This window comes from Theropithecus gelada, chromosome 16 (assembly GCF_003255815.1).
Source record: "Theropithecus gelada isolate Dixy chromosome 16, Tgel_1.0, whole genome shotgun sequence".
Classification (NCBI taxonomy): Eukaryota; Metazoa; Chordata; class Mammalia; order Primates; family Cercopithecidae; genus Theropithecus; species Theropithecus gelada.
The window spans coordinates 25138188-25163943 of NC_037684.1; the positions used below are offsets into that span (position 1 = coordinate 25138188).

General features: G+C 52.9%; 3 protein-coding genes and 1 long non-coding RNA gene across 10 annotated transcripts in view; 3 read left to right on the forward strand and 1 right to left on the reverse strand.

Moving 5' to 3' along the window:
- Positions 1-126: 126 nt before the first annotated feature.
- Positions 127-9370, forward strand: HOXB6 (homeobox B6). Of its 2 annotated transcripts, XM_025361827.1 has the most exons (4): positions 153-257; positions 508-641; positions 6917-7409; positions 8464-9370. In XM_025361827.1, exons 3-4 carry the CDS (start codon positions 6995-6997, stop codon positions 8721-8723), a joined length of 675 nt encoding a protein of 224 aa, XP_025217612.1. In that variant the 5' UTR covers positions 153-257; positions 508-641; positions 6917-6994; the 3' UTR covers positions 8724-9370. The 2 variants fall into 2 exon arrangements, with proteins under 2 accessions (XP_025217611.1, XP_025217612.1); XM_025361826.1 differs by having other exon boundaries at positions 127-641; positions 6885-7409.
- LOC112609279 lies at positions 2795-14745 on the reverse strand. Of its 3 annotated transcripts, none has more exons than XR_003116181.1 (3): positions 14522-14745; positions 4596-4695; positions 2795-3061 (listed from the first exon to the last, which is right to left on the reverse strand). It is a non-coding gene; the product is annotated as an uncharacterized LOC112609279 (long non-coding RNA). The 3 variants fall into 3 exon arrangements; XR_003116180.1 differs by lacking the exon at positions 14522-14745 and adding an exon at positions 12736-12808; XR_003116179.1 differs by lacking the exon at positions 14522-14745 and adding an exon at positions 9014-9179.
- On the forward strand, positions 11126-13855 carry HOXB5 (homeobox B5). The gene is made up of 2 exons (XM_025361828.1): positions 11126-11983; positions 12644-13855. The coding sequence occupies exons 1-2, from the start codon at positions 11422-11424 to the stop codon at positions 12889-12891; spliced, it is 810 nt and encodes a 269-aa protein (XP_025217613.1). The 5' UTR covers positions 11126-11421; the 3' UTR covers positions 12892-13855.
- Positions 14746-14838: 93 nt separating the features above from the next.
- The window catches only part of HOXB3 (homeobox B3), a 41455-nt gene continuing 30537 nt past the window's right edge, over positions 14839-25756 (forward strand). Inside the window, exon 1 of one of the 4 annotated variants that reach the window (XM_025361822.1) lies at positions 14839-14986. Coding sequence is in view for 2 of the 4 variants with exons in the window: in XM_025361821.1 (XP_025217606.1) it covers positions 14892-14986 (95 nt within the window). In the remaining 2 variants the exon portion in view is untranslated. Of the gene's footprint in view, positions 14987-22441; positions 22782-25756 lie in introns of those variants that run through there. The other 3 variants (XM_025361821.1, XM_025361820.1, XM_025361823.1) reach the window with 3 other exon arrangements.

A 25756-nucleotide genomic window follows, 5' to 3' on the forward strand; every position in this document is an offset into this window, starting at 1 on the left:
TGTTTTATGAAAATTTACAACTTTGTGATAGAAGTTTATGAGTGGTTGAATCCAGCGATTGGCCGGCGCCGGTCATGTGGCCGGGCGATCGTGAACATGAACTTTTTATCATTTCCCTGGTGGTTATAATGCAGCATTCTTTTGGACACCACACCTAGGTCGGAGCACTGTCGTCCTTCAGGGCTCCAGCCTCTTGATATTTTTATACTTCAGTATCAGCTCGATACAGCAAAAGAGAGAGAGGACGAGAGAGGGGGGTGAGGAGAAAAGAGAGAGAGAGCGCGCAAGAGGGAGAGGGAGAGAAGGAGGGGTGGGAATTACACAAAGAGAGAACCAAAAATAATTTTGATTCCTAAGTTAATTTTCTCACTGATCTGGGATTTTAGTCACCATGGAAGGTAAATGGACAATCTGCCCAGGACCGCAGCCCGATACTATTTTTCAAAGCCAGAACTTACTCCGTTTTCTATGCAAATGTCAGAAAAATGAAACACCCTCTCTCCCAAGTCAGAGAAGGGGAAGCAACGGCTCTCACGTTGGGACAATATTATCTGGAAGCTGAAGAAGAAACTGAATACTCCTTTCCTCCCTACCCATTCCTTTCAATCCGGAGGGGAAAAAAAATCCCAAGGTCTGCAAAGGTAAGGGAGATTCTACAATTTTCTTGTTCTTTTGCATCGCTTTTGTGTGTGGGGGGGTGGGGCTTGGGTTTTTCTCCCTCCTCCCCCGCTCCAAGACGGGGCTGAACCCCATCTCTGGGCGCTGCAGGGAAAAGCTTCCCAGGAAATTCGGTGGTGGAGAGAGGGGTGGCTGCTTCCTGGAGGGGGAGCCAAGGCAGGAAAAGCGGGAAGAGGAATCAAAAGAGGGCCAGGAGATCAGCTCTAAGTCGCCTTCTTAAGCTTGGAGGAGAGACTCAAGCAAGGGGGCAGCGAAAGAGAGGATGGGGGGGGGGGTATCTGGACTTCAGTGGCACCTAAAGAAGCCAGTGGTTATGGCCCCCGTGGGCTTGCCCCCTCCCCCTCCTGCCATCCCTCCCTTGTCCCAGCCTCTGGCTATTGCCTCCGCGCAGTTATCTTGCCTGGTGCGGATATCGCTGGGTTCCCAGAAGCATTGGCATGTGGGGCGGTGGCGTTAAGGGACGTCCTGGTCTCTATAGGGCCTGGAATCTCCGCCGAGGCCGGCGAGGGAGAGGAAACGGCTAGAGAAACACAGAAAAGACAATTCACAGAGAAATGTTCACTATCTCCCTTCGGAGACATTTTTGAAATTAAAGGGCTGTGGGTGGAGACACCAAAAATGAGAGAGACCCCCCCCACACACACCCACCAGGAAGCCTGCCTGAGAATGCCCAAGTATCTCGCCACTCCCGCAGGAGGGAGCCTCGCTCTGCAGGGAGACAGTTTTGTGGTTTTAATGCGGTAGGTTACAGCTGTTGGTTTCTGCACGATATTGATTCTATTACTTGCGTTGTATTGGTATGGGACGTGTGGATTTTGATGGAGGAAAAAATTGCCATGTGTATGTCTGATATGATAACATTTCAAACTTTCCTGGGTCCAGACGTGGTGATTGTGAAGAAGCCGTTAAGTGCATTTTTGTTTTAGGCTTGTAAATAAAAATAAAAAAGAAAGAAATGAAAGAAGAAAATAAAAAGAAAATCCGATTATGGGACCTAGCGGCGTCTAAACTGAAAAGCTAACTGGCACTGAGCTCAGACAGTCCCGTCCCTCGGGTGTCCAATTTTATCCCTCAGTCAGGCCTTCTAGAGGGTGGGGAGGGCAGAGACCCATTGGGCAGGAGACAGAGATTCCTAAAGTGGCTGGTGGGGTGGAAGTAGGTGCCAGCCTTGAGGCAAGTACTTTAAAATGAGGTAAGGGAGTTTCTGGGGAAGCTTCCAGCCAAGAGATAAATGATATTGGCTGTGCAGGGCAGGAGAGATTGTGATTTTTAGTTAGGTGTGCATGAACATGTAATTGCTTTTCTCTTTCTTAAGACCAGATGCAGGGCTTTCAGCCTCGGGCCTCTGGTTGCCCCGGAGTTATAGGGTCTGGGGCGTTTTGGAAGTGGGGATATATTTATTATCCCAGTCCTAAGCTAGGAGAGGGACGACGCGGCCACTTGTGGCACGAAAGAGGCAGCTCTGTGGCCCCAGGTAGATGCCCTAGGTTCAGGCCCAGCCTGAGAGCCCGGAGGGACCGCTGGGCTTCGTAGCGAGAGTTCTCCGCCAGCACCCACGGCACTCGGGGCCTATTCTCAAGGGAAAAATTTCCCAAACCCACCCATACTAAAGGTCTTTTTCTCCTGTAGTCTTGGAGGGTTATAAATCCTCCCTTAGACAGTGCGCTGTGACCCAAATTATGCGGTTTGCTGCCATCTACCGTCCGTTCGGAGACAAGCGGCTTAGGCGCCGCAAGCCCCGCGACACTGTCCAGCGGTGCCCCCAACGCCTGGAGACCCGGTCGCGCAGGGTCCACGGGATTCGGGGGATTTCGGGCCCACGCCGACGCTCTCAGCTGGATCTTGGTTCCCCGGTGTGGGTTAGAGAAGTCTCTCCTCCACCCATCATCCCCAATTTCCCACTCCTCCAGTCTCCGCCCATCCCAGCCCCAAACCTGGCGGCTGGCAGGGGAAGCGGCTTCCTCTAGGGCATATTTTAGAATGTCTAATTCTGCTTCCAGCGGGCAGGGGCCCTGAATCAAAGAGTAGAGGGATGAGGGACAAGACCCCCACCGCCATCCCCACCCCACCCCCACCCCACCAAGGCGCGGGAGAGGATGAGGCAGCTTGAGACACCCGAAGCCAAGGCTGTTCAAGGTTTATTTGGTTTTCTTCTCTGCCAAGGGAGGGGACCCGCAGGGCAGGCGCCGGCCTCGGCAGTTCCACTCGGTTGTCAAAAGACAAACCGGGTCTGTGTTCTCCTGGTTGGCTGGAGGGTCTTGCCAGTTCCTTGGTTGGTGGGTTCGTGGTGAAGGAATTGAACGGAGTTTTCTGGAAACTGTTGATGTCTGCAAGTGAGTGTCAATCCCCTCCCCCATTCTCGATCTTTTCAAGCGAAGCCGACCTAAATATGATTTGGGAAAAATTTGGTAGTGGACTGGGGCCAAATCATTAAGGAACCACATCGTCGTAATTTCTGTTCCTGTTGGACCCTTCACACCAGCTTAACTCGACCACCTTCCCAAGAGGGGCTGGCCAGGGCTAGGCTATGCGCCTCTGCTGCAGCGTTTGAATATTGGCCCCTGTCTCACGGGTTACTGATTAGCTTGGGCTTTCAAGCCGTAGGAGGAAGCTCTGGCAGTTCCTTTAAAGGTGCTGTGGTCCCATTCCTGGGTGGGGGTGGGGTTCCAGGAAATTGCCTGCGGTGCCAGTCAGATCAAGGTGTTCTCAGAGTCTGGCCCAGGGCTAGAGGAGCTGATGAGGTTAAGGTGCCTGGTGGTGCTGGGGACAAACACTGTGGCTGCGGCCCCCACCCGCTTTTGGCGCCTCTGGAGCAGCTCTTTTCAGCTTTTCTGCAGCGAGAGTGACTTTCTGGTGGCTATATGGCCCGGCTCAGCGAGGTGCTCTATAGGAGGCCCCCGCGGAGCCAGCCCTAGAAGGTCCTTGGCCCCTCGGAGATTGTTTTACTTTTGGACAATCCAAAAGACATGTAGAGAAGTCAAGCTGGTACATGGTACTGAAACACTTCAGGGCCTTTAGGTTGCGCCCTGGGTGCGGGTAGGAAACCGGGAGAATGGGCTCAGCGCTACTGCTCACTCCCCCTGAAGATCAAAGAGGATGCCGCTCGTTTGCATAATGAAAATGAAGTCTTTGTACTTTGATTTGGACGGACCAATTTTAGGGCAAAGTGTCTCATCTAAAGAGCCTTCCTCAACCTATGGGAGTGATCACTCAGTACCCCTGGGAACATTTATTTATGTTCCCCAAACCCAGAGAAACAGAGTCCAGGGTGAGAATTGAGTTGAATTATTTTCATTCCACCCCACCCCAGCCAAAGTTGGGAGTAGTGGGGGAAGGTGCTCATCACCCCCAAAGAGCTGAGGGAGAGGGCCTTATAGCTTAGAGGAAATCAGAAGCCTGGACAATGTCTCAGCACCCCCCACACACCACACACACACACACACACACACACACACACACACACACATAGAGGCAAATATCCCTCCTGAGGTTACCTATCAAGAGTTTTTCTCTTGAACTGAACACAACTTAGGAAACATTTTCCTGGGAGCTGGAATGTGTTAGCTTGCCCACAGGACTGCAGACTCACAGCATAGAAAATTACAATTATAAATCCTGCCTGTGGGGTATCTGTGCAATCCCTCTGTTATGTACTCAAGAATTGGTACACACTTCTATCCATCTCTCTGAACACACACTTCCTCGTTGAGGCAGGGAGAGACACCCCAGACTGGCGGATGGCTGAGCCCGCTGTGTATTTACATATTCCCCCATGGAGACAGACAGAGGGCGGTGGACCGAACCACAGACAGATTCGTAGGGATCTGGCTCCAGAAAGGAGTCGGTCTCTGGCCCGCCCTGCTCGCCTGCTCTTTTTCCCAAACAAACGGATCAGACGAATAAACGCTCATAAATACCTCTGGGCTTAGATAAGAGCGATGAGGCGCTATTTCCTTTCATGCCCGACTCCAGGCGCCCAGGCCCTGCCCGTAGTGGCTCCATCTCCAGACAAGCAACCTGCAGAGGTGAGGTAAATTTGGGGGCTGTGATTCTAAAGATAGGGCAATTATTTTCCGCTTCTGACACAGGGAAATGCTCCCTTCCTCACCAGATCTTATTTTGTTCAGACTCCACTGAGAAAATCACACTATTTAGTGCTAGGATGGGGACATTGTTGGGCCGGGAGGAGGCACGGAAGGCTGAGGCCCAGGGCTCAGCCTCAGCAGCAGGGAGGGAGGTGCATGCAAGCCCTCTCTCCCACTTTTTCCCCCCCTGTTCAAATGGCCCCTAGTCCTCTCTAGAAGCGAGCCCAACCGTAGCTAGGTTTGGAATATTTATCCTTCTTCATGATCAGGGGGTTTAAATTTGTTTTCTTAAATGCTTATCAAAAACTCCCATAGAGTCAGGTTAGGAAGAGATTGGAGGGACATCCAGGGATGGCCATTTTGCCATTAAGGTACAGCCTAGAAGTTGCCCTGAGTTCAGAGAGCCTTGGAGACCATGTTGCAACCAAATAAGTTCCCACCCTTGGTCATCTAAGCTCAGTCCTCTACCACCTTCCCTAGTGTCTTGTTCCATCTTCAGTGTGGAGAACTTGGCCAGAAAAAGGAGCTCAAAGGAAGGACAAGGCAGAGGAGGGTCAGCCTGGCCTGACATCTGACTTTGTTCCATGCCCTGGCCCCTTCTTGTCCCCAGGTGTGAAGGTTGTCACCCTTCACTATGTGGCCTGTGTATGCATATTAGAATGTTGGAAATGCTCTGTGGCCCTGTCTCCCAGTCTGGGCTCAATGCTCATTTTCCTTGGATGAAAGAGCCAGAGATATGCATTCTCTCACACACCCAAATTTGTAAGGCAGCAAAGCTGATGATATGAACATGGGGTGTGGGAGGGAATTGTAGCGATGCTGAGACACAGACAGAAGGGAGAGGGAATGCTGGCTGATGGCTGGAAGCTGCCTGCTGAGTCCCCAAGAGAACGCAAATGCCCTTCTCTCCCTATCAAACTAAAGCAAAAACCAAGTCTTGGGAAAAAATTAATTTCAAAAAGAACTGGCAGCTTCTACAGAGACTTGGAAGAAGAGTGAGGGTGCCTTTCTTCCCAGTGGTCTCTGACTGCCTCAACTATCAGGAGGGTTTGAAGCCCACAACTGGAAGAAGAATGATTTCTTCCTTGTGCCCAGATTTATAGGGACATACTTGATTCCTGAAAATCCTATAGCCCAGGCTATTCTTAAGTCTTTTGGGATTGCAGAGGGTACCGGTGTGAGGGTTGCAGGCAGGATAGAGATCAGACAAATAAAGCCGCCTAGGCTGAGGGATACCCCTCACTCCTTCACTCCATATCGCCAAGTGAGGAGAGAGTTAGTCGCTTTCCCCAGTGCCCCTTCCCCTGCCAAGAGTGAGAAGCTGCATACAAGAACCAGGCAGAATGTTTTGGGTAGCCGCCCCCATCGCCACCTTCCAAGAAGCTCCTAGTCTAGCCACAGAGCCAGAAGGGGAAGCTTGGGCTCAGTCCCTCCTGCCAGCTCCTCCTCTTCTGGGTCTTTTAGGCAGTGGGATCTGGCCTGCCCCCTCAGAACAGAAGGGTTGTGGAGAAGCAGGAACAATAACCCGAGGCTTGGAGGAGAGAGATCAGATCTGATAAACAGGAAGAACGATGTTCAAAACCTGGGGAGGAGGGTGTTTCTTCTTTGCTTGTCTTAGCGGAGAACTCTTCTCACCTTCTACCGACACAAAACCCTGGAAACAAATCTTCTTCTTTAGTTCTCTCTCAAGGAGATTCGGAGACATGTACCCACCCCTCCCTGGAGAGAAGGGGCCCAAGCAACGCAGGGGTTAACTTTTCTGAAAACACAATTAACTTTTTCCAATCCTGCGTGGGGTGGGGGAGAGATATATTTATTTAATCACCCAGGAGTGGGGTGGTCTCAATCTAAACGCTCCCTCCTCCCTCAAAGGCACAGAGCCTGTTTCACAGATCCTACGTAGGTGGAACAGGACGCGCTGTGTTGTTGGGGAGAGAGAGAGAGAAAGGCGAAGGAGAAGGAGGAAAAAAAAGGTTGATAGGTTTGTGCGCGGGTCCCTCGTGCGGGCTGCGCTCCTCCTGGGTGCTATTTGACAATTCCTGCCTCTGCCATTGGTCAGTGTTGGATCAGATGGTTGTATTTCCTTCTGGCCCTCACTGGCACCTCGCCATCCCCCCTCAGCTAAAACCCAATCTCGGATATACTACTAATAGGCGCGGCGCTCGGACTATAAAACACAACAAATCATAAACCCGGCGGAGCAGCAGCGGCCGCGCGCGCCTCCCCTCCCAATGAGTTCCTATTTCGTGAACTCCACCTTCCCCGTCACTCTGGCCAGCGGGCAGGAGTCCTTCCTGGGCCAGCTACCGCTCTACTCGTCGGGCTATGCGGACCCGCTGAGGCATTACCCCGCGCCCTATGGGCCAGGGCCGGGCCAGGACAAGGGCTTTGCCACTTCCTCCTATTACCCGCCGGCGGGCGGTGGCTACGGCCGAGCGGCGCCCTGCGACTACGGGCCGGCGCCGGCCTTCTACCGCGAGAAGGAGTCGGCCTGCGCACTCTCGGGCGCCGAAGAGCCGCCCCCGTTCCACCCCGAGCCGCGGAAGTCGGACTGCGCGCAGGACAAGAGCGTGTTCGGCGAGACAGAAGAGCAGAAGTGCTCCACTCCGGTCTATCCGTGGATGCAGCGGATGAATTCGTGCAACAGTGAGTGAGACTTCCCGTCGCCGTAGCCCTGACTCCCCTGGGCCCCCACCCCGGGACACAGAACTAGTGAGCGCCCCCTGCCCCAATCTCCCACAGGGTGCTGGGTGGGCATCTCAGTTAGAAGATAGAAGAAGATTGGGTGCCTGCCCGGGATCTCTCGCTGTGTCTCCTATTAGGCAGGAGTTACAAAGTTTGCAAAGTCTCAGCCGCACTGGGAGTAATGAGGAGCGAGTGTGCTCTCCTGGGGCCCCTGGCCAGAGCCGGGGTTCCAGGACAGGAAAGGGAGCAGGGGCCCGCAATCACGGGCTTGGCTTTACTTTGCGCCCCCAGCCCCCGTCTCCCAGCCCTGGTAGGGTTCCCCAACCAAAGACGGCTCCATTAAAAACGGAGTGCGTCATGCAAGGGGGTAGGAGGTGACGCTGAAGAGGAAGAGTTGAGTCTGACTGGGACTGTGTTTCCCTGAGGGTGGGGGGCTGGGGCAAGATGAGGCACCAGGAAAGGAGTGGTAATCAGAGGAGGGAGGAGGAATAAGGGGAAGGAAGAGAGAGGGAGCAGGCGGAGCGAGAGAGGAAGAAACAGGCGCGGGGTCTCAGGTTGGATTATTTGTTGGCCTTAAGTCCCAACTGATGTCCATTAGCCGGACTCGAAAGTGAGGAGCCGTTAATGTGGACTATAGATCGATCTACGTCATTACGGATTAAGGGCCTGGATTTATCACTGGGTTGGCGGAATGGGGGTTGGGGAGAAAGATGGATGGAAAGCGAGGGAAAGACAAGATGCAACTAGGAAGAGACACACCTGACCAGCCCCTCCCCCCAGGCTCAGGTGGGAGTTCAAACTGCTCCTCCCCTCCCCCATCTAGACTGACGGCACAGGCCTAGGAGACCAGGAGGGAATCTGGAGGGGGCGCTGGAGGAGTGCGAAAGGGGGGAAGGGAACCGGCAGAGTGGAGGGTATCCCTGTACTGGCTGGAGTCTGTGTTCGAGGGTCGACTAGGGGAGGGGGCCCTGGGCCCGGTGACCCCAGGCCTCAGCATCTCCACTCTGCGTAACAGGTTCCTCCTTTGGGCCCAGTGGCCGGCGAGGCCGCCAGACATACACGCGTTACCAGACGCTGGAGCTGGAGAAGGAGTTTCACTACAATCGCTACCTGACGCGGCGGCGGCGCATCGAGATCGCGCACGCCCTGTGCCTGACTGAGCGGCAGATCAAGATATGGTTCCAGAACCGACGCATGAAGTGGAAAAAGGAGAGCAAACTGCTCAGCGCGTCTCAGCTCAGTGCCGAGGAGGAGGAAGAAAAACCGGCCGAGTGAAGGTGCTGGAAAGGGAGGGAGGACGCGAGGGGAAAGGCCTGTGGGGAGCCGAGGGGGTCGGAGAGACCCGGGAAGGAAGGCTCTCGGGTGGGGGAGCCAGGAGACCTGCTCTCCAGCGCACGACAGGCGAGGCCCAGCTCTCTCCTGGACGCCCCCGCCCGCACAGCTCCCGGTGGGTGCTCTGAGGCCTCACTACTCGAGCCCACCCAGCACCCCGCGCGCCCTTCCTTCCCGAGGAACTCGCCTCAGCCTGATCAGGCTTCCTGGTGAGAACTGAGGAGCGGACTCACTTGATGTTTCCTGGAAGCAGAGCAAAATGCTCTTGTCCCTGTCGCGTCTCATTTCGTCCATGTCCCCCATGCACGGTTCAATGGTAGATTCGCTGTCCCCTCAGCGGAGGCCTTGAAGACTCCCTGATCCCAGACCTGTCGTCTCTCCCACCCCCTCCCCAAAGCCACTGGAAGGAGCACATACTACCTAGAAGTAAGAAGAGGAGCCTCAGAAGAAAACAAAGTTCTATTTTATTAATTTTCTATGTGTTGTGTTTGTAGTCTTGTCTTAGCTCGGGACGTGAAATACTTCGATGATGATGATAATAATAATAATAACAATAATAAAGATGTGAAAACTCGACGCTGGGTCACCTCCGATCCTCCCCTGCCGTTTTTCACTCTCCCCTCAACCCCCAGCCTCTCCATCTGTCTTGAGCCAGAATTCTTCAGCAAAAGCGAGAGCCCTGGCCCGCTGAAGCGAGCCCTGTTCGACTGGGAAGTTACAGCTGAGATAAAGGCTGGAGCGATCAGTCCTGCCTAGGCCCCAGCGCTGCGTTTCCCTGGTGCTGAGGCTCACAGCCGCCTCTCCCCGTGCAGACTTGGGGGATGGAGAGGGGCTGTTTCCCTCTCATTCTCTAGCCTCTCCTCCTGTGTCCACAGCACTAAGGGAGCCACTGAGGCCCCTAAAGCTCTCTTGCGGAGACGGAGCCATCGAGTCTGGGGGCCTCTGCAGCACTTTTCTGTGCTCACCTTCGCAGAGACCCCTGGCCTTTGGCCCGTCCACATGGCCAGGTTTTTTCGCCAGCCTTGCAAGGCCCTCCGCTCCTGGCCTGTGGCTCCGGAGACTAAAAAACGGGGCCACTGGGTATCTCTCGCCCTGTAGCTGAAGGCTCCAGGTGCCCCTTCCCACCTCAAATAGGAGGTCAGCCTCAAGTAGGAGATCAGCCTCAAGCAGGGGAATGTAAAGCCACCAGCCAGGCACAGGCCGAAGGGCACAACTTTCCCTTGCTCCTTGGAGACCCCAGGGCAGGAGGCCAGGTGATGGGGCATTTAGTGTCATCCTCTCAACCGGGAATGGCCCATTCTCTCTCTGCTTGCACCGGCACCCAGAGGGCAAGTTGCGACCACTGTTTTCCTTTATTCCTCCGCCCTCTGGCTTCCTTTATTATTTTTAAAGAAAATAATCCCCTTCTAATAGGGTACCAGCTGCGGGCGGTCTCTGGCCGCCCAGGGTGCTCAGCAAAGCATGCGGGTCCTTGGAACCCCTTTTCCGGGAAGGCGGCTGACACCAGGCAAATTCTCAAACTGCCCAGCTGCGAGTGAGGGGCCTGGAGTGGGGCCTCCGAATGCAATAGTGTAGGACGAGGGGAAGGGGCTCCGCTTTACAAACTCTCAGACACATGTTACTACTCAAACCCAAGCAGCAGACGCGGTGGCCGCTGCGGTCTTTTCGGCAACTAGGCCACTTAGCCCCAGCTGTGTTCGGCTTCTGGGGTCCCTGTCCTGCTCTGTCACTTCCCACGCCTGGGTTAAGGACCACCAAGGAGGTCAGGAAGGGGATTTCGAACTTCCAAGTGGCCCAGGAGAAGTGAGCGCTTCTCCTGCTTGTCTTTCAAGCCTCCCGCCCAGTCCTGCCGGCTCGGCCTGGGCGCTGGGGACCGGCAACAGCAGCCCCACCAGCATGCAGGCAGGGCTAAGCTCCCGGGGAAAACCCGTTGCAATAATTGTTTTTCACACACAACTTCCAACCCTTCCCCCATTTCCGCCTCCAACTCGGAGACTTGCAAAGCCCGAGAAAGGGAAAAGCAACTCAATCTTTGATCTTCTCATCCAAAGTTAAAATAATAACGACAATGATGATGTAGGGAGAAGGAACCAAATAGAGGGGCTAACCCCACCCACAAGAAAGTGGGTAAAAAGCCCAACCCCTGCTCGAAAAGGCTCAACCCTGTAGCTGAGCCTTGGCCGGGTTTCTTTCTCTCCCGGCGGCTGCAGGGAGCCGGCAGGAAGGCAGCCGCTGCCGCCATGGCGGTCTCCCGCTCGCGCTCCCATCGATCGCCGGGAGGTGGCGCGCTCTGCTCAGAGGCCAACGCCAACCTTCTCCCTGTTTCTCCCCCTTCTCCTTTTTCCCCCTCTCTCGGAGGCTCGCATTGAATCGGCCCTAACGATTCTCGGATCGTCATTATTTGTAACCATAGAGCATGAATTACCTCTTGAGGTCATCAGCGAGAATTTACGACTGGTCAACAAAAGCACGTGATTCCCTAACGCCCCCCCACCCCCCTTCCAACCCCCCCCATATTTGGCCGCATACATAGCAAAACGAAGTACAGTGCATCGCTATAATTCATTAATACATCATAAATCGTGAAGCACAGGGTTATAACGACCACGATCCACAAATCAAGCCCTCCAAAATCACCCAAATGAGCTCGTACTTTGTAAACTCCTTCTCGGGGCGTTATCCAAATGGCCCGGACTATCAGTTGCTAAATTATGGCAGTGGCAGCTCTCTGAGCGGCTCTTACAGGGATCCCGCTGCCATGCACACCGGCTCTTACGGCTACAATTACAATGGGATGGACCTCAGCGTCAACCGCTCCTCGGCCTCCTCCAGCCACTTTGGGGCGGTGGGCGAGAGCTCGCGCGCCTTCCCCGCGCCCGCCCAGGAGCCCCGCTTCAGGCAAGCGGCTTCGAGCTGCTCCCTGTCCTCGCCCGAGTCCCTGCCCTGCACCAACGGCGACAGCCACGGCGCCAAGCCCTCTGCTTCGTCCCCCTCCGACCAGGCGACCCCAGCCAGTTCCAGCGCCAATTTCACCGAAATAGACGAGGCCAGTGCGTCCTCGGAGCCTGAGGAAGCGGCGAGCCAGCTAAGCAGCCCCAGCCTAGCTCGGGCGCAGCCAGAGCCCATGGCCACCTCCACAGCCGCGCCCGAGGGGCAGACTCCGCAGATATTCCCCTGGATGAGGAAGCTTCACATCAGCCATGGTAATTCTCTCTCTTTTTTGTATTCTCAGCTTTCCTTCTCTGCGTTTTGGGGTGGGATGGGGGGAACAAGGAGAGCTTGGCTTTACCCTAAATATAGATTCATTTTTCCAAGGGGGAGAAGTCTCTAAGAGGGGCCTCATAGCTTGGTAGACAGAGCCAAACAGGGTCTCTCTGTTAGAGGGGGGTATTTTTAATAATTTGTTTCAGCTTCGGCTTAGGTTTTTATTAGCGCAGCTGTACCAGCTTTAGAATAAAGGATGGGGTTCACGTAATGTGGGGAAGGGTCCTGCTTACCCCTGAAATTTTGAGACTACCGCTAGCAAAGAAGGGGTGAGCAGTAAAAGGAGCTTTCCAGGGCAAAAGTGCAACCGCTCTCCTCCCTCCCGGGGCGAGCGGCCGCCTGAGCCCAGCCAAGGGTGAGGCACTAGGAGCGAGCAAAAGACAAAGCCGGGCGCACTAGCTGCCGGCAGAAGTGGGGGATGCAGGAGAAAGGGGTGCAGAAATCGAGCTTGAATGTGGGCATCTGGAGTAGAGAAGATTGGAGCTGTGGTGAGCTGGGTGCCCGGACGCCTGGGTCCTGCTCCCCCGCCCCCTCCCACCCAGTGCCCCCTCCCTTAACCGGAATAACGTTGCCTTGCGGCTTTCCTCTGTCTGCTCCAGATATGACCGGGCCGGACGGGAAAAGGGCCCGGACCGCGTATACCCGCTACCAGACCCTGGAGCTGGAAAAGGAGTTCCACTTCAACCGCTACCTGACCCGGCGACGGCGCATCGAGATCGCCCACGCACTCTGCCTGTCCGAGCGCCAGATCAAGATCTGGTTCCAGAACCGGCGCATGAAGTGGAAGAAGGACAACAAACTGAAAAGTATGAGCCTGGCTACAGCCGGCAGCGCCTTCCAGCCCTGAGCCCGCCCAGAGGAGCCCAGCGGCCCAAGAGCCCATGCCACCCCCAGCCCTGGCCCCTCCAATCCTCCCCGCGCTGCCGCCGCCCGCTGGGGACCGGTTCCCACAAGCCTGCCTCGCCCCGGCCTTGTGTTACGATATTTCGTTTGGTCTTAGGTCTTCCTGTGGCGCCCTCTCTCCTGGACTGGTTATCTTGTTATTATTGTTAATAATAATAATTATTATTTTCCTTCCATGCTCCCAACTCCCTTCTGCTTGCCCCAAATCCGCCAGCGTTTCTGAATGTTTGTGTCTGTGATTGCAGTCCTTCCCCCAGGAAAAAAAAAAAAAAAAAAAAAAGAAATTCGCATGTTTAATGTGAACTCTCCCCTCCCCATCTGTGTTCTAACTTATTTATAAAAAGATGATCGCTGTATTTTGAGTTTCAGCTGGAAACTTCTGTAAGGGGCAGCAGTTGAGGTGGGGTAGTGCCGCAGTGGGGCCAAGCTGAGCTGGCCTCGGAGATGGAGTCTCTTTTCATCCTCCTCCTCCTCTCTCTCCACTCCCCAGGCCCAAGTCTCCTAGGGGCTTGGTCCTAGGGTGGGAAGGGGCTAGGGAGGACCAAAGGGATGATATTGAGAAGAAAGAAAGAAGATAGTGAGATTTAAGTTCCTGCTGCCTGAGTAGGCCCCGCAAGGCCTGGTCTGGGAGTATACGGAAACAAAAATGATCCTCAGTGCAAAATGTCTTGTGTATTTCTCTGTGAATCTATGGGTCTGGCTAGAGGGCCCAAAGCTTGTAAATATGGGGATAGTCTGGGTCAGACCCATCTCTCCCTTACCCATTTTGCTTCCAAGACCATTTGTAGTGAGCGAGTGGATGCTGTGCTACGTGTGAAATCTGTCTTTGCGGGGCCTGTCTCAGTGATTCGCTTTTGGTATTTGTTTGTAGCTTTCCTGGAAGTCAAATAAATGTTTCCCCCACTCCATTGCCCTTCCACTTGTCTTTTCTCCGAGGGGTCTGCCTCTTCCATCCCAGGCACACCCTGCACCATTCTCAATAGATCTGGGGTGCAGGGAAGAAAAAGTAGGCTGCTCCCCAACAGCTCTTCTCAGCCATGTAAGTCCCTGGCTTGGTCAACAGTACCTGGGCTAGAGAACAGACCTTTGTGCCTGGGGAACTCCAAGGCCCAGAAACCCCATGTGGGGCTGGGGCAGGGGAAAGGCTGAACTAGACTCCATCCTGGTCTTCCATTAGCTGGTCAAGGAAGCCTCTGGAAAACTCTTCTGGGAAAGTAATTTGGGCCTAAGTCCTCAGCAGGAGGCTCCTAGCCTTTTGGGAGTGGTAGAGGCCTGCCCAGCCCCCTGTCTCCTACTCCAAGTCCCAATTCAGCTCTGCCACCAACTAAAGCAAAAAAAAAAAAAAAAAAATCAGTTGGATTTCAAAGGATTTCTCTCATCCTCAGCCTTCCCTACCCTTATCAAGGGCTCCTTCTCTCCAAGGGTCCAACTGATCTTCCCTCTTGATTAGGAGTTAGAGTCCTTTCAGAAAGACCCCTGGTTCCCACTTCAGCCTGGCCCAGGGCCAGGGCCCAGTCCACCTCCATCCAAGTCAGCCTCCACCCTGATCGCAAGAGTCAAGTCTGGACACTTACCCGGTCAATCCCTTCCAGCTTGGCCCAACTTCTTACTGGACTTGGGGGGAGGGGGAGCTGGTGAGGAGGCAGCCGAGGGTCGTGGAGGCTCTACTTGGCCCTCCTTTCCCTTCACCCCTTGACTTTGTCCCCCTTTGTCGATAGCAAACTATCCCAAAAGTCGCTATGACATTTAGATGTCAAATGGATAGGGGTTTTATCTCGAAGTTAGATCGTAAAAATCGCCGAGAAGTCAGACAGATACCCCTCACTGGCTCGAGAAAGTCACGTGAGGTCCATAAAGTTAGTTTTATGGTTTTGGGGAGTTGACACCGCGCAGTATATTTCACATTCTCCAGAATGTTAAGTGACACTTTAACTGCTCGCTGTGATGGGGAAGGGGGCAGAAGTAGGTGAGCACTCTTCCAGCCTGGAGCAGCCGGACCAGCCCAGAAGGCAGCAGCGGCCCAGGCCAGCATTCCCACAGTAAGTCGCTTTCAGCTTTCGCTTTTACCCCTTGCAATTCTGGGACTTGGGACTGGGGGAAGAAAACTTGTTTCCAGCTGGGGCTGTGGGGTGATGTGGGGGAAATTTAGCCTGTTTTATGCACCCAGTTCTAAGGGACTGTGTGCCTGAAATGAGTGCTTTCAGTTTCATAAGGCCTCATGGGTCGGGGGTGCCTGATTTTTACTAGCAGGAGTGTCTGACTTTGTGGGGAAAAGGGTTTGTGTGGGGGATTCATGCTCCCTCAGTGCCAGTGGAAATTTAGGGACCAAGAAAGAGGGGTGTGTATTGCTGAAAGAAGGGGCCGTTGTGGGGGGCCACTTCACTGCTGGATATCTTCAGACAGCTATTTCCCCACCCTCAGTAAAGAAACTTTATGACATTCATTTGTCAGAAGTGTAGGGGGGTGCACCTCTGGGCACTTTTATCCAGATACATGTGAGCTGAGAAAAAGCACCGGGTAGGTGGCTGCTGTGGGCTGCCTTGCTCTGGGGTGCTCTCTGGCTTTCAGATCTTTGAAGCCCATAAAAAGGGGTCCCTCCAGTTATCTTTGGCTTCATCAGGCTTCTCTGGGATGGGGAGCACAGCGCTGCTTTTGCTTCCACCTTCAGCCTGTTGGTCTCAAGCTAATCTTTCTCCTTGGCTCAAAGTAGGATCCTGAAGTCAGACTAGGGAGCGGACAGAGTGGGCAATCCCCCCAGTTCAAAACCTAATTCCTGAACCAGGAGTGGGGGAAGGGAAGAGCTTCTTCTCTTGCCTAGAGGTGTTAGGTGTTTAAGTAGAACTCTGGCATGCCCTCCATAAATAAAATTAGCTCAAGAATACAAATCCCTCAACTGTCAGGAGGAAATAGATTCAGGAGCTGGAAGAGAAAATAGGAAAGGTGCTCTTTTTCCCTCTTCTCTTACGGGCACACCCTCAAAGGCCCCTTTGTTTTGTGGCACCATAAACCAGAGAGACTTCAGGATTTGATCCCCAGGGGTTCTGTTATTTTCTAGGGAAAAGTCACCCTTCTAAAAGTCAGAGGCCTCTTCCCCACCAAATTGATCCCCCTCCAATTTAAGACCTATGGGGCTAACTACCCTGTCACTCCTGCTTTCACCAGCCTGCCATCCCTTGATTCACCTCACCAACTGCCATAGGTAGTTTCTGGGATTGGATATGTGGCACCTCGAGGGGCTTCTGATCTTTGGGACAAGGATGGGGTCATAAGACTCCCTTTTTCCCATTAAGGGACATTGGAATTCTCCCCCTCTCCTCTTTCTCCTGAAGCCACTCTCTATTCCCTGAGCTCTCTATCCACTGCCCAAGCCTGACTTACAGGAGATCCTTAACAGGCTTTAAAAGCAGAGTCACCCTGGTTTGAAGAAACATCATCCCAAGAATGATGAGGGCATTTGTATCCCTTAGAAAGGAGACACAGGTCGACTCCCAAAGGATCCCCAGAACCATTGAAAATATAAAGAAGTGCCAGAGGCACAGCTTCCACAGTCTTCCACTGTACAAGGCAGCGGAGTTGACAGACATGCAGAGAAAGAGTTCCGCAAGGGAGAGTCTGACCTGGGTCTCCAGGGGAACCCCATTCCTACTGTGCCCCTGGCTTCACTCTAATATACTTCCCTTTCTTAAAGCCCTCCTGGAAGCTAAAACCCCAGATAGCAAGGCCTGCTGCTGAAAAATTGTTTCTTCGCCCCCTCTCATGTCAGTTCTGCAGGCTCTGACATCTACTAAGTATATCTGGCTGGATTTTGCAGGATGGCAAAGAGCAACTTGGGGTGCCAGTTCCACCTCAGTGACCAAACCCTTGAAGGGTCTCCTCCAGCTCTAAGCGGGTCCTGGAGAAGATGCCTAGGCTGGGCTTTCCTATTCTCCACTTCAGGCTCCCTAAGCTGAACCCCAGTCTGGTCTGAACCCCAACCAGGACAAGTTGGGGGAGGCAATGAGAAGTGTGAAGGGATTTCTGGTGCCAAGAACTCTCTCCTCTGCCCCAGACCTCTGTCATCTCCTCCTGCCCTCCTCAGGCTATCTCCCTCTAAGAAAGCAGCTCTACTCTCTCCAGAGCTTTGCTCTCCCTCCTCTCCCACCCGCTTTTTCTCTCTGCCAGTCCGGGCTTCAGCCTCTTGAGCTACAAGCCAGGCCGATACCCTCTGGCCAAATCTTCAACCTGGGGCAGGCCCCAGGAGGTGACAGCTGGAGATTAAGGCTGCAGTTTCTCTTTTCCCTTTGAGGCCAGCCTGGCCACCACTCAGTGGACAATTCAATTTGGATTTTTTTTTGTTTTGTTTTATTTGGTTATTTGTTTTGTTTCTCTGAGGCCAATGGGTGGGAGGAAGTATAAAGAAGTGTAAACAGGAAAGCCAGCCGGGCCTGGAGTTCCAATTGCCCATATTTCATCGGCTTCCTCTCCATAACTGTGGCAGGGACACTTAACCCTTCCCTGGCTGTGAGAAGTTATTCTCTGAGGGCTGGTGAGCAGAATGGGAATATCCAAGAGGAAGCTCCTTTCCTTGACTGGTTCCTTTATCCCTGGGATTTGCATACCAAGGATTCAGAGCAATGGAGAAGACAGAAGCTCAGCACAACCCCCCAAACTCAGTCCCTTCCCAGGACTAGTCTCCCCAGCATGGACTTCTCAGCTTGGGGGACCAACCTGGTCAATCTTGGAAGACAGGGCTAGTAAGAATGAGCTCCTCTCTTTTAAGGGAGGGGATACTGATAACCCTCCCCATTTTTGGAGTTTCTCAGAGTAATCGGATTTTGAGGCTGAGATCTGCCCACAGTGAGATTTATCGATTGCTGCAGCGTGGTTACACATCCATATTAATTAACACCGCCTGGAAACCGAGCTGTTTGGGGAGGGGAAGGGAGAAATGGGGGTTCCTGAAGCAGACTGGATATTTCTCCCTAAGTGACTCTGAGGTTGAGATTGGAGGACCCTCTCCACATGAATCCTGTGGCCCTCCCCAGGCTTGAGGCCCCTGGAGTTCTCAGCGAGGGCAAGAATGACTTAGTCTCTACAGTCAACTTCACACACAAGTCTCATGGTAGTGATGGTTGTGGGGGCGGGGCAGGAGTGGATTAAATACCCCTCAGGTCGTTCCTGCAGGCCCCACCCCACTCTTCCTTGTCTCTGGTGGGTTTCCCCAGCCCTCTAAAGGTCTGTCTCCAGCAGAGGTTAACGAGCATCCTTTCTAGAGGGGTTAACCTCCCTCTCTTCACCTTCCTTTCAACTTCTCAAAGGTAGAGGCTTATGATAGTTTTTGACTTTGGTTTGTTTTATTTTGCTTTAGCGTCCCCTTGTTGTTGGTAGTGATGGTCTTATGGCCTTCTCCTTTCTCCTACCCCTCCTTCCAAAAAGTGATTAAAATCTGTTAAAGGATTTAATTAAGAGAGTTAAATGAAAAGGAAGGAGGCGCAAATGAGTTGGGGGAAAAAACCCACACCAAAGCTATTCTCAACGATTAAATCGCCATTTTAACAATATAATGGAGTTTGCATCCTGAAAGGGGAAATCAACGCTCATATCTCATCAATAATTCATAGAGTCCGGGATCATGCAGAGGTCAGCAGACGGGGGCAGCAACGCCGGCCTACGTGGGGCTCCGAGCCGCTGCAGCATACATTACGCGCCGCCGGCCACACCGCCGCAGCACCTCCACCGCTGCAGACCTGGGGTGGGGGCACGCCGGCAGGTTTAGGCGGATCTTTCGTTCTTTCTTTTGTCGAATTTACTGATTGCAGGCTCCAAGAGGAAGAGGGGAAATTTGGGAGCCTGGAGAGGATTGGACTTCCGGCAATTCGGAAACCTGTCGGATCCCAAAAAGCACCTTTTCCCCAAGTTTTAACGTTTCTCTTCCCTCCTTTTTCCTTTTCTCGGTGATTTAGGCGTCTCCTCTCTTGTCTCTTCTCCCCCTAAAGTTCCTCTTGGAGAGAAAAATGCACTCTCTGCAGTATCCTTTAGCTTCTGCTCCCTGGAAACGGTTCCCAGGCTGCAAGGCCGCCCTCTGGCCTGCCTCTCCCCGAGTGGATCCGGGCTGAGCCTTGCGGCTTCGGACCACAGAGGCTGGTTTTGGTCACAGCGATCCCTGACCTCGGAGCCCAGTGGGGTAGGGCTGAATGCATCCAGGGAGGAAAGGTACCTCGCAGGCCCCAGACCATTTTGCCGTACCAAAAGATGACCCAGGCCAGTTGGGAAAGACACACTTAGGGGAGAAGTGGAGGGAAAGTGCCAACCTGTGTGGGGCGTCGCCTCTTGGGGGATTTGGAGGCATCATGGAGGATACCCTATTTCGGGGCTTCTGCAGGTTTGTCCTTAGGTGCGTGCATCTCTAATTCGTTTTCTTTTCTGTTTTCTGAATCCCAAAGGATCCTAAGGAAGGAGAAAGGAAATCCTTCCCAGTGAGAGGTGGTGGTCTGGGAGGCGATATTTGGGCAGAAGGGAAACCGAAAGCGCGCGGGTTGTCCTCACGGCCGCTGCTCTGGACTAGAGGCAGAGGCTGTAACATCCCGGAGCTGCCAGTAGAGTCCGCCTTAGACCAAGTTCACAGCCGGGCTGGGGCCTCCGAGGCGCCAGCGAACGGCCGCGCAAGGTGGCACTGGGCCCCGCATTGTTGGGACACTGAGCTCTCCCTCCAGCCCTGTGAGCACAGTGGCCCCCTCTGCTCCCGAGGAGCCCCTGCTCCAAGCTCTTTCCACCCTTCACCCCAAAAATGCCCTTCTCCAGGTCAGCCCATTCTACTGCTCACCATAGGTCTCTTCCTCCAGCAACCTCTGCCCCACTTGGGGGTCAAAAATGAAGAAGGGTGAGTGGTCAAAAGCCCTTCCAGGCATCCCAATAGAAGAGACCGTTGAAAATGCGTGAAGTGGGTTCCGCGTCTTTTTCCAAGGAGTTATTTAATAGTCAAAAGACTCATCTTGCCCAGGTCTAAGGCCCTGGGGGAGTGGGGACATTGGCGAAAGGGGGAGGGGTAAGGAGAGCGTTTTGCCCTGGGGTTTCTGCGGCCGGCCGGCATAGCAGAATGAGACCCTGGGTGGTGAGGCCAGTGTTATTGCCGGAGGGGTCGCAAAGTTGGAGGGTCAAAAGTTTACACCATGCGTGAGCGAGCGCGGCGGAGGCGACTGGGGCGGGGGTGGGGTGGAGCGGTGGGGGAGGGGGCTGTATGTGTGTGAAGACGGACCAGGGAGCCAGGGATGCTGGAGGTAAGGAAGATTTGTGGGTTGCAGAAGTGGGGGAGCAGAATTGGGCAGCGAAGAGACAGATATCTGGGGAGGGGAAACTGAGGAAGGAAAAATCCCTTCTCCAAAAAGGGTGAGACTGGTGGTGGTGGTGAGTTGTAGAAAAGACAGCGCTTAGGGTGTGGTGAACCCTCTGAGCAATCTTCTCTTCCAAAGATAATCTTTGAGTCACCATATTAAATTTAATTAAACCTTCCTAGCCACACACATTTTAGAAATTCAATTAAATTACCCCCACATCTTTGTAGGACTTCTGGCAGGGCCAAAGAATACTTCCAATGTGAAGGTTTGATTTTCACCAACATCAATTCACCCTGCTTGCCCTAAAGGGGTCAAACTACTGACTCTTTCAATCCCCCAACCCTGGGAGAGGCAGGCCTGTTTTCCAGCACCCTTAACCCCCAGGCTGTGTCAGGAAGGTAGGGTCCATGAGCATGGGCCAACACTGGAGCCTTTCCAAACTCTCATTTGTCTCTCCAAATTGCTGCAGTTTAAGAACTTACCTATTGAAAGATTAGCTTGTTAATTCTCTCACTCTCTCCCAAGCCTCCATTTTTGTGTTTATCTTGACTCCTTCTCTTCCTATTTGGATGAGGGAGGAGAAATGCAAAGGAAAAGTACCAAATGGCCTCACAGAGATCTTTTTTACTGGAGTTGAAACAGGCAACCTGAAATGAACTTTGAATCCATGCATTGAGCTTAGCTCATAAGTAAATGCCTAGAGAGACTCAGTAATTATAACACTGGGGCATATGCCTATTTTGGGTCTTTAAATGACTGTTGTATTATGAGATGTCATTATGTTCTCTTCCAAGCGTTTACTATAGGAGGTACACTGTGGGCGTTTTTCCTTCTAGGATGAAGATAACCTGAGAGTTTCTGTAAAGATTCCTTTTTGAAACATGGCCAGACGAGACAAAGGTTTAATATCAAATTTCAAATAGATTTAACCCAGGGTTTTGACTAAACCAATTGGGTGTAGGTCCCTATTTCTGCTTAGTCCTTAGGCGAGTTTCTCTGCAGTGTCAGACCAGGAGGGAATTCCTGGAGTCCTGAAGAGACAGATGTCAAAGCCTGAACTGAAGAATCCATCTCCTTCTGTTCCAGGACGGAACGTTAGCAAATTTCGGTATAGACTGGAGCAGCCCAAGGTCCTGGGCTAGAGGGACCTAGGATGGGGAAGAAGTGGCCTCTGCCATTCTAGACCAAGCTGGGTGCCTTGGGGAGTTCTTTCTTGACCTCTCCCTACTAGGAGGCTACCACCCGACCAACTAGGCTGGAGCCCTGTCTCAGTCTGTAGACTTGAACTGGGAGGAAGGGGAGTCACCTGACTCACCTCTGCAGGTCCCTAGGAGGCTGGAGAATGGGAGAAGTGTGTTGTAGGCAATCCACCAGATTCTAATCCTGGAGAGACAAACCCAAGAAAATCTCACTGTTTTAAATGCCTTCTTAATCTGCTCCTGAACCTCCTTGTGTGGTTGATGGGGGTAGGCAAAAGTGTTACTGTATTGATGAGAACAATTATTTGGGGGGAGGGGGAAGCTATTGTTTTGTATTTAAAGGACAGTTAAAGCTCTGAAAGTTATGTCCCCAGCTTTGACCAGCCCAGCCCAGCACGTCTCTCAGGGTTCTAGCTTCCTCCAAACTGCTGGGTTGTGTGGACCAAAATCTTGGCCCCAAGAGGTGGAGTGGTCATTTCTAGGCCCTGGAGCTTCCAAAGCTTTTGTAGAAATGAGGGTATCTCTGACACTTAGGGGAGCCAACAAAGCAGATGGAGTGTGCAATGGAGTGGGGATTCGGGCCCTAGCCATACAGGCATTTAGGGGTAAGGTTCAGGGAAGGGGCCTCTTGCTCAGGCCTGCTCTCTGGGGCCCAGATGCCCAAAGCCACACTTTCAGTTTTCCCCGTGCCAGCCTCCTTCTCAGGCCTCAAAAGGATCCCACGTGAAACCCCACACTCTCTCTGGAACCAGAGCTGACAAAAATATGGGAATGATGGAAAGTCAAAACAGGGGCGTGGCCGACTGACTCTTATCCGAATGGGACTTTTTTGGGGTGGGGGTTGGGTGAAGAGAAGAGAAGACTCTGGCAAAAAGTCGAGCTGGAGAGGATGAGCTGAATCAAATTTCTGCTCTGTCATTTTTCTCCCAAGTAATGACCTACGCAAAATTCAATATGACCCAGCGAACTGCGCGAGCGTATTATAGTAACTGCCTGCTGGTGGGGGAGGCCGGGAGAGGGGTGAACCGCAGGTCACGGCGTCTAAAAATTATTAAAATGTTTGAGAGCCTCGTGACGCGCCTGTTTAACAAAGACTGCCAAAGTATGAGATTAATACGAAAACTTGCGCTTCCAAAACAAAAACACACCAAAAAAAAAAAAAAAAAAAAAAAGTCATGTTCCGGCTTCTGAGGGAGCCCGTGGCTCTGCCCGCCGCCGCGGTCCGGTTTTCCGGACACACAATAGTGGACAGGAGCGAGCTCAGCTGTTGCCCAGCGCGTCCGCGGGCGGCTCGGCGGCCGGCGGGGCTGGGGAGCCTCCCGGTGAGTACCCTCGCCCTCGCCCGCTCTGGGCCTTTCCTCCGCGCCGCCGCAGCCGATGCGCAGGCCGGCTGGGGACTCGCCTCCGCTCGGGCCTTCGGTTTCACTCCCTCGCTGAGTCCCTTCTCCCCTCCGACAAAAGGTGATTCCTCGCGGGCTGGACACGCCCGGACGGCGGAGGGTGGCTGGGCGGCGCGAGGTCATGCTAGCAACCTGTGGCTGCCAGGAGAAGGCGGTCGGGAAGCCGCGGAAAGACCCGGGAGCGCAGGGGAGGTGGCTCCGATAGCGCGCAGCCCCTGCTCTTATTTTATTATTATGCGTGTTGCTGTTCGTATCCTTCTGGGCGGTGGAGGGGAGAGACAGCCTCCCGCTCCGATGAAACCCGTCCTGGGAGTCGCCCATAAACCCTGTTCTCTGTCTCGGGCGGCTAGAGGGGTGTGGGGGGTGCGGCGCCTTGGTGGGATTGGCAGGTGGCGGCTTCCAGCGCACAGAGGAGAAAAATCTTTGCTCTCGGGCGCCAGTATCAAGGATACCCAAACCCGCGGTGGCTCTGCCCCCTGTTCCTCTCTCTTGGGGTGCTGGGGCACCTGGGCCGCATCCCTTGTGAAGTGTAGAGCAGCAGAGAGGCCCGGCAGCCGGCCCAGCGGCCCTCCCAAACGTCCGAAATGCCGACGGGTTGGAAGGGTTTCCGAGAGCTGTCGAGTTGAGAAGGACAGGAGGTATGGGGTGGGGGAGGGGCCTGGACGGTTGGAGTGGGTCCTGGAGACCCTAAGTGGCCTTTGACAAGATTTGTAAAAGGTCCCTGGTTGACGCTAGGGAGCTGGTGGGGATCCTAGCAGCGCATTTTGTCTGTGGGCCCTGGGCCAGACTCTAGTCTCCCTGACTGCCCAGATGGGGGTCTGAGATTACCTATTGGACCTTCTCTTGGCAAAGACAACAGTAGTGTAATAATAGTTTGCTTTTTTCTCCCAAATATGTGTGAGTTCAGCCTGTCTGGGAGAATGTTGATGTTAGAAATCAGGCCCAGAGGCCAACATTGGCAATTTCTAGATTTAAGATGAAAAGAAAATCAGAGGGTCTCTGGACCTAGTTGTGGGCAGATGGGAACTCTCCTCCTACCCACCTGCAAGGTCCCAGGACTGGGGATAGGCAGAGATCTCCGGAGTTTTGCAGTTAGAGGGTTGTTTTTGTGTTGTTCCTGTATTTGTTAATGAAATTGATATTATTTTGACTTCCTCACTAGAGATGCAAATATTTCTCAGACCTAGGGAGTTGAGTAGGGAGTCTGGGTGGGGTGGAGGCTTTTTCTATGCACATTTTCCCTTACTCTGTCACAGCTTTCACAGTCTCAGTTCCCTCCAGCCCAATCCCCAGACTCTCAGCTTAGTAAATTCACGACTTCTGGGAGCCTCAGAAAGTTGGTTCCGAAACCCCAGATGCCCATTTTGGTCCTACCACTACCAACCCAAGCAGGTGGCTAAGCGAGTTCGTATGTGTTTAGAAGGAAAGGACCCGCCTGGGGCTAGGAAGCTGGGGAAATGGGGTTCCTCCCACACCTCCCCAGGATAGACCCCCTCTCCTGGCTCCCAGGATGTGTGAGAGGCTGGGAGGGACCCTATATCATCTGGCTGCATCTTTTATGGTTCCTCATTGCCCTTCATTCGGAAATGAAACGCCTTTGATCTTTTCTCAGGTTGTAAACGGAATTGCCCGTCATCAAATATCGGGGCCCCATCTGCTTGGTCTCCCAGCATTTTTCTTTACAGCTGTTTCTCTCTCTTTTTACCACTGAATTTTTCCAAAAGGACTTTTATTACACCTCCTTCACACCCAGCCGCCTCTTCCTCCTCCCTTCGCTGAGAGGCGCTTTGGAAAATATCTAGATACTCGTTTGATCACAAACTAAAGGCTTGGAGGGGCAGGGAGGAGCCGATTGGAGTTTTGTTTTTTCTAAAAAAAAAAAAAAAAAAAAAAAAAAAAAAGTCCTGGGGGGAGGGGAGGGGCGCGAAGGCACCCAGAAAGGCTTGAATCTGACTTCGCGGCAGCCTCAGAATGACCCTTCCTCCTTTTGTGCTTAGCTAATGTTTACATCTCATAATTCATGCGCCACCGAGAGTTGCACGGCGGCGGCGGGGGCGGCAAGGTTCCCGTCCCTTTCCGAACTGGCTACTTGTAATTCTAATAGAAGAGAATTGAAAACCTTGTAATCCCAAGAACCGACTCGCAGTGCCTTTTTCTGTTCCCAGCGCTCAAAACTAGAACAAAACGAAATAAAACCAAAGCACTCAAACCACACCCCAAACGAAGAAGGCGCGGAAAGTAGGAGAACTGGAAAATTTCTGGGCCAAGAAGATCTGTCTGTCTTCTGTATATACCCTGTAGATCCGAATTTGTGTAAGGAATTTTGTGGTCACAAATTCGTATCTAGGGGAATATGTAGTTGACATAAACACTCCGCTCGTATTTTTCCAGAAGAAAAAAATATATACATATATGTATTATTTTTCTGAATAAGGACAATCTGGTGACTGGCCACACGAAGACTCCTTCCTCTTTATTCCTCTTTCTTTTCCTCCTTCAACTGGTTAGAGATGGAGAAATCATCTACCTGAACTCTCCCCACGCCTGCCCCTGGGAGCCTTGGTCCTTTTCCACCTCTCTTTAAGAGGTTAATGTTATTGTTGTTGAAGTTTTAAATTTATATTCTCGTCCCAAACGCACCCACTTTCCATTCTGGGCTCAGGGAGGCTTTATTGGAAATTTCGAAAAAAATGACTCGTCTTCGGTGTGCGAAGAAGGCAAAGGAAATTTGCTTAACAAACGGATGCTGAGGTCGCCTTTCTGTTTCAGTTCAGAACAAGATGACCTGGAAATACTCGATTACCAAGGGGTGTTATTATGTGTGGGGGTACACACATAATACAACCTCTAGGGCTGTATTCCCAGTATCACAGGGATGTGAGATTTCTATTCGCCGC

Excerpts from the sequence above, each read along its gene's own strand:
- HOXB6 (XM_025361826.1), top strand. The coding sequence starts at position 6,995 with ATGAGTTCCTATTTCGTGAACTCCACCTTCCCCGTCACTCTGGCCAGC. Across the intron at positions 7,410-8,463 it reads GCGGATGAATTCGTGCAACA|GTTCCTCCTTTGGGCCCAGT; the intron begins GTGAGTGAGACT and ends TCTGCGTAACAG.
- HOXB5 (XM_025361828.1), top strand. The coding sequence starts at position 11,422 with ATGAGCTCGTACTTTGTAAACTCCTTCTCGGGGCGTTATCCAAATGGC. Across the intron at positions 11,984-12,643 it reads GAAGCTTCACATCAGCCATG|ATATGACCGGGCCGGACGGG; the intron begins GTAATTCTCTCT and ends TGTCTGCTCCAG.